At 48.2% G+C, this 7013-nt stretch overlaps 1 protein-coding gene across 3 annotated transcripts in view; it reads right to left on the bottom strand.

Moving 5' to 3' along the window:
* The window catches only part of IGF2BP1 (insulin-like growth factor 2 mRNA binding protein 1), a 68153-nt gene that overhangs the window by 15059 nt on the left and 46081 nt on the right, over positions 1-7013 (bottom strand). For 2 of the 3 annotated variants that reach the window (XM_011959894.1, XM_011959895.1), the window contains exons 6-7: positions 2989-3270; positions 1319-1453 (exon numbers count right to left, since the gene is read on the bottom strand). The exons of the other annotated variant lie outside the window; for it this stretch is intronic. In XM_011959894.1, coding sequence (XP_011815284.1) covers positions 1319-1453; positions 2989-3270 — 417 coding nt within the window. The remainder of the gene's footprint in view (positions 1-1318; positions 1454-2988; positions 3271-7013) is intronic. 3 annotated transcript variants of the gene reach the window in all.

Here is a 7013-nt window from a genome sequence, read left to right as displayed (position 1 = left end):
CCGTCTCTACTAAAAAATACAAAAAACTAGCTGGGCGAGGTGGCGGGTGCCTGTAGTCCCAGCTACTCAGGAGGCTGAGGCAAATAGCGTAAACCCTGGAGGCGGAGCTTGCAATGAGCTGAGATCCGGTCACTGCAGTCCAGCCTGGGAGACAGAGCGAGAGACTCCATCTCAAAAAAAAAAAAAAAAAAAAAACCTATGATTTATTATACATCAATTGAACATCTATAAAGTCAATTTGCTTTATTTTATTTTTTGAAACAGGGTCTCACTCTATCACCCAGATTGGAATGCAAGGCTCACCACAGCTCATGCGAGCCTCCCTTCTCAGCTTTCCGAGTAGCTGGGACTACGTACACAGGCCACCACACCCAGCTAATTTTTCTATTTTCTGTAGAGGTGAGGTTTCACTATGTTGCCCAGGCTGGTCTAGAACTCCTAGCCTCCAAAAGTGCTGGGATCAGAAGCATAAGCCACTATGCCCAGACAATAAAGCTATTTTAAATAGCACTAGTGTGTAAAGGAACATGTCTAAGGAGATTCCTTGCATCACTGTTTTATGATAAGGAAAAGTTTAAAACAATTTAAACACCAATCAAGAAATAGGAGATTGATCATATGAACTATGGATAGCTATACTGTGGAATTCTATGCAGTTATAAAAAGAATGAGGTCTGTCCATTTGTACTAATATACGTGTTGATACAGAAAATGAAAAAAATACAGAACAGCCTGTTCAGTGTGATTCTCTTTGAGCGAAAACACATGTGCACACACGCACACATGAATACACACAGGCACACATATCCATACTATCCATACATGTAGGCACGCATACACAATATACACACACCTGTGAGCGCACAGAATTTCTAGGAGGTCATACAACAGGAGTAAGAAGGGGTGGGGTATGGTGGCACACGCCTATAATCCCAGCACTTTAGGAGGCTGAGCTGGGTGGGTCACTTGAGTCCAGGAGTTCAAGACCAGCCTGGGTAACATGGCGAAACCCTATCTCTACAAAAATCACAAAAAACTAGGCAGGCGTGGTGGTGCATGCCTGTTGTCCTAGCTACTCGGAAGGCTGAGGCGGGAGAATCCCTTGAGACCCGGAGGCAGAGGTTGCAGTGAGCTGAGATCATGCCACTGTACTCCAGCCTAGATGACAGAGTCCCTGTAAGAAAATTTCTCAGTTTACATCTTTTTGTGCAATTGCTGACTGTATTTCTTGTATGTCTGTATTATAGCTTGGAAGTTGAGTTGGGGAGGCTAACTGGACTAGCCGTCCCTGAAGAGCCAAGAAAAGCTGGAGACTTACGTTTTGGTGTCCTTGGCCTCTTTATGCATAATCTCCAAGATCATTTTACAAGCGGAGGAGCAGCCCTCAGGGGTGGAGTGCACACTGATGGCTTTTTCAGCTGCACCTGCGTTCTCCTTCCTATGCACATCTATCCTGGGGGCCACAAGGACAAGGCTGGTTAGTCATCTCCAGTGATACCAGTACTTCAGGCTCCCCACCCCCACCACCACTCCTCAGTCAAAGGCATAGAACCTGCTCTTCTTGGAACAAGGCCAATCAAGTACAAATTTGGGAAGGGCAATGAAAGGACTGGAGAAATATGACCCATCTGCTACTATGGATTCTGTCTCAGACCAGCAATGCCTCAATCCACAGGTGGTTGGTGGCCAGGCACGGTAGCTCATGCCTGTAATTCCAGCACTTTTGGAGGCCGAGGCGAGTGGGTTACTTGAGGCCAGGAGTTCGAGAGCAGCCTGGCCAGCATGGTGAAACCCCGTCTCTACTAAAAATACAAAAAAATTAGCTGGGTGTGGTGGTGCACACCTGTAATCCCAGCTACTAAGCAGGATGAGGCACAAGAATTGCTTGAACCTGGGAGGAGGCTGCAGTGAGCTGAGATCACACCATTGTACTCCAGCCTGGGTGACGCAGTGAGACTCTGCCTCAAAAAAATAATAAATAAATAAATAAATAAGCGGTGGCTGGAGACAAGAACACAGCCTATGACACAAATGCAGGGGTGGGAACTACCAGCCCACAGTTCCAAAGCTGCATTTCCACTTGAATTTCATATGTCTCCCTTGAAACAAATATAAAGAGAGGACACTCTTTATATTTGTGCCCCAAACTCAAAGTAAATAACAAGAGTTACTATGATAAGGACATAATGTGATATGTTCTTTGCCACTGAGTACACTGATAAGATAGAACAATTAGAGAAAAGGCCTGGTATGGTGGCTCATGCCTTTAATCCCAGCACTATGGGAGGCTGAGGCGGCCGGATCACGAGGTCAGGAGCTCCAGACCAGCCTGACCAACATGGTGAAACCCTGTCTCTATTAAAAATACAAAAATTAGCCAGGCATGGTGGCACGTGCCTGTAATCCCAGCTACTCGGAAGGCTGAGGCAGGAGAATGGCACGAACCCGGGAGGCAGAGGTTGCCGTGCGCCAAGATCGCACCACTACACTCCAGCCTGGGCGACAGAGCGAGACTCTGTCTCTAAAAAAAAAAAGAAAAAAGAAAAAAAAAAGATTAGAGAAAGAAGGTGGCAGTGGCAGAATGGGAGATGGGGCACAATTATGAGGGTCCTAATTTTGGACAGGTTGGCCCGCCTTGTTACCACATTAAGTGGTTATGAAATCACAGAGGACTGAGGAGTGGCTGACTCATCAAAATGAGGTTTGCTTGGAGACTTTTTTACGAAACTGCATGAGAAATTATAGAACCTCTCTTGCTAATACAAGTGTGTGGCCCAGCACCCCAAGACCCATTCTCCCTCCCTATCTGCCCTCCCTTTCCCAGGAGGCTGGTATTGGAAGCAGTGACCCCTGAATGCTCCAGGCAACATTTCCTAAAAGGTAAATGTTGATGTCCCCGGCATGCTTCCAGGCTTCTAGTGGGCCTCTTTAGGTACCAACCACTGTTCCCTAGCAACCAGCCTCCATTTCCCAAAAGCCAGGACTCACTTGGACTGGGTCTGTTTTGTGATGTTGCGGATGGTGGCCCCCTCCTTGCCAATGATGGCACCCACATACTGGGTGGGCACCAGGAGCCGAAGAGGAATGTCCACTTGCTGCTGCTTGGCTGGGGCCCCCGCTGCCACAGGTGAGCCCTGGCGGGGCTGACCCCGAGAGCCAAAGCCCCCTCGGCGCCCATTCTCAGGTCCCTGTGCTATCTGCTCATCAGGGATGTAAGAGACCTTCAGAGCATGGTTCTCCAACTGGTGGCCATTCAGCTTCATGATGGCTCTGGGGACAGAGTGAGAGTCTACAGTCATTCCAATCCATGCCAATCATACCAGATGCTCTCTTGGCCAAAGCCAAGAGTAAGTTACAGCTTGGAACACACTAAAGAAAAGGAGAGGCCGGGCGCGGTGGCTCAAGCCTGTAATCCCAGCACTTTGGAAGGCCGAGATGGGCAGATCACGAGGTCAGGAGATCGAGACCATCCTGGCTAACACAGTGAAACCCCGTCTCTACTAACAATACAAAAAACTAGCCGGGCGAGGTGGCGGGTGCCTGTAGTCCCAGCTACTCGGGAGGCTGAGGCAGGAGAATGGCGGGAACCCGGGAGGCGGAGCTTGCAGTGAGCTGAGATCCGGCCACTGCACTCCAGCCTGGGCGACAGAGCGAGACTCCGCCTCAAAAAAAAAAAAAGAAAAGAAAAGAAAAGAAAAGGAGATAGTCGCCTGCCCACTACTCCCACCTCCATTTTTCAGAACTTTCCAGTCTAAATGGCATCAGACTCCAAAGAAAAAGTAAATAAATACAGTGTTCCCTAACTTAGTTGGGATTTAATGTTCACAAAGGCCTTCCACTGGAACCATCAGAGAAATGGGCTCCTAGTCCAATAGAGTATAGGGTTCTGTCGGCCTAAAAAGGAAGAGCAAGCCATAGATCTCAAAGTCCTCCCACGCCAACTGGAGAGCATACCACAGACCTGAAGAGGCTCCGCAAAGCTAACACGTACACTTTCTGGATTGAAGAATCCCTACCACAGGGTGAGGAAACCAACTGCTAACTACTACTACTACATTATCCTAACTTTAGAGACAATGAAACCAAGGTCAAAGGAGACTGAGATGTATATATGTAGAATTCAAATGTTAATCCTGCCCTAATGAAGTATGGGGTTTTTGTTTTTGAAATAAAATCTTTCAGATAAAAATTAATATTTCCATAATTAAGATAGAGCAAACACACATTCTTGAGTCCATTATTTAAGCAAATTTATAATATAAATGACTTCCATGAATACTAGAGTTCCTGAATATCGTTTGAATATTTGCCTACAGGCTTATAGGAAGGTTTCTGTAGCCCTCTCTTTGTAGAAATTCCAGTTTTTCTCAATTTTTCCTTCCTTCAGGTATTCCATTTAGCATTCTTCATAAAAGGCTGGATCATTATAGTGAGCAGTTAGATATTCTTTTAATAAAGGATTTTCTTTACGGCATTTTTCTACCATAAGGATTCCAGAGTTCTTGCAACATTTCGTAAAATCTTGAAGTTGTTCAGAACACCTCTCTCTGGCCTTTTCTCTCATTATTTTAGGGATCCAAACATTTTTTTCAACATGTCTGAGATGCTGCTTTAAAACTTGCAGCATCTGGCCAGGCGCGGTGACTCAAGCCTGTAATCCCAGCACTTTGGGAGGCCGAGACGGGCGGATCACGAGGTCAGGAGATCGAGACCATCCTGGCTAACATGGTGAAACCCCGTCTCTACTAAAAATAGAAAAAACTAGCCGGGCGAGGTGGCGGGCGCCTGTAGTCCCAGCTACTCCGGAGGCTGAGGCAGGAGAATGGCGTAAACCCGGGAGGCGGAGCTTGCAGTGAGCTGAGATCCGGCCACTGCACTCCAGCCTGGGCGACACAGCAAGACAAAAAAAAAAAAAAAAAACTTGCAGCATCTTCCCATTGTTTCTGATATAAAATTCAAACTCCTTGAAATGCTTGAAATGGTTTACGTGACGTTTCATGATTCACAACTGAAACCCCTCCATGGCCATGGCACACACTCCTCTTTGATCTCAATTATTTCTTGTGGCCTTTGCTTAAGCCATTGTTTTTTGGTTTTTGAGACGGAGTTTCGCTCTTGCTGCCCAGGGCTGGAATGCAATGGTGTGATCTTGGCTCACTGCAACCTCCGCCTCCCAGGTTCAAGCGATTCTCCTGCCTCAGCCTCCTGAGTAGCTGGGGTTATAGGCATGCTCCACCAAGCCTGGCTAATTTTTGCATTTTTAGTAGAGACGGGGTTTCTCCATGTTGGTCAGGCTGGTTTCGAACTCCCGACCTCAGGTGATTCACCTGCCTCGGCCTCCCAAAGTGCTGGGATTACAGGCATGCGCCATCGCGCCCGGCCCAAACCACTGTTTTTGAAATTTCAGGGCAACCCATCAGAAAGTTGTTAAATTAATCTGCCAGGTCCAGCGCCATCACAGCAGGTGAAGCAGCAGCAATTGGGGAACTTTTCTGAGCTGCTGGTACACACACACACACACACAAAAGTGCAGTCTCGAAATTTTAGCTCCTTCGCAGTCTCCCACTGTCTTTTTTAAATATATATATTTATTTATTTATTTATCGATGGAACTCTTCACGAATTTGCGTGTCATCTTTGCGCAGGGACCATGTTAATCTTCTCTGTACCGTTCCAATTTTAGTATATGTGCTGTCAAAGCGGACACGTCCACTGTCTTTTGTGCTACCCCTCCTTCCACAGTCCCCAGAGACCCCTAACTGCCCACTTGGCTCTGGAGCCACAGTCTCACAACCCTCCCCAACCCAATGGGGTAAGCCAGCGCGGTGCTGTAATATCACACGCCACCAGCAGATGCCGCAGCTCCAACACTTCACAAAGCCAACTTTCAAAATTACCGCTGGCAGCCATTTACTATGCTATATATTTGCCAAGCTTTAGGCCAGTTGCTTCCAGTCAACCCTGCACCAGTTGGCCCAGCTAGGAAATGCGGCCACCGTGAGGATTAAGTTAGTAAAATGGTACACAGTGCCTTAAACAGTGACCGGCTGGCAGTGTGAAATTATTACCAGGCGGAGACCAGCCTGAGGCCGCGGCCTCCACTCCCGCCTAGTGCAGTCCTGTCCCGTCCCGGGCCCTCCTGCAAGGAGGTCCCGCCCTCAGGGTTGCCTTACAGCCAGTTGGGGCTTTTGCCCATTTTCCTGTCACCTGCCACCAAGCTGCTGCTACATATCCCGGCTGGAATCTGACTCCCACTCCAGCAAAGTGGTGGGGGGGCAGGCCTGGGTCAGCAAGGACACATCACCAGCTTCCTGCAGGAACTTCTAGAAGGCGAACAGCCCAGAAAATGGCACGGGCAGCGGCCTGGGGGAGACCTCGGAGGGCAGGGAATCCCTGCTCCCAGGTGCACCAGCCACCCCCACCGTTGCAGGTGCACGCCCACAGGGAGGCGCCACGTGCATGTGGGGAGGCTGCGCGGTCCCAGTCTACCCACCACAGGCCGCTGCCCTAGACCGCTGCCACCTGCCAGCGCACCACGCAACCGCGTCCGCCCAGGCTCCCGGGGCAAAGATAACTGAGTTAAGACACCAGTATTCCAATCTTAGTTCTATTGCTCATTAGCTACGTGAAGCAGAAAACTTACAACCTAGTCTAGACCTAAGTCTCATCAACTGTAAAGGGAAACTGCTACTTGTGCCCTGCCTACCTTACAGCTAATAAATACATTTAGGTCTGTAATCCATTTTGAATTAATTTGTATGCTCAGTGTAAGGTAGAAGTCCGAATTCATCTTTTGTCATGTGGATATCATCAAATTGCCCCAGCATCATTTGCTGAAATCACCTTATCTTTCCTAATAAATTATCTTTTTAGCACTTTGTCTGAAAATACAAACAAAAACCAGCCGATCATAAACATAAAGGCGGCCGGGCGCGGTGGCTCAAGCCTGTAATCCCAGCACTTTGGGAGGCCGAGACGGGCGGATCACGAGGTCAGGAGATCGAGACCATCCT

This window comes from Colobus angolensis, unplaced genomic scaffold, assembly GCF_000951035.1.
Source record: "Colobus angolensis palliatus isolate OR3802 unplaced genomic scaffold, Cang.pa_1.0 Scaffold50, whole genome shotgun sequence".
In the NCBI taxonomy this organism is placed as follows: Eukaryota; Metazoa; Chordata; class Mammalia; order Primates; family Cercopithecidae; genus Colobus; species Colobus angolensis.
This window is presented reverse-complemented; position numbering and strand designations above follow the sequence as displayed.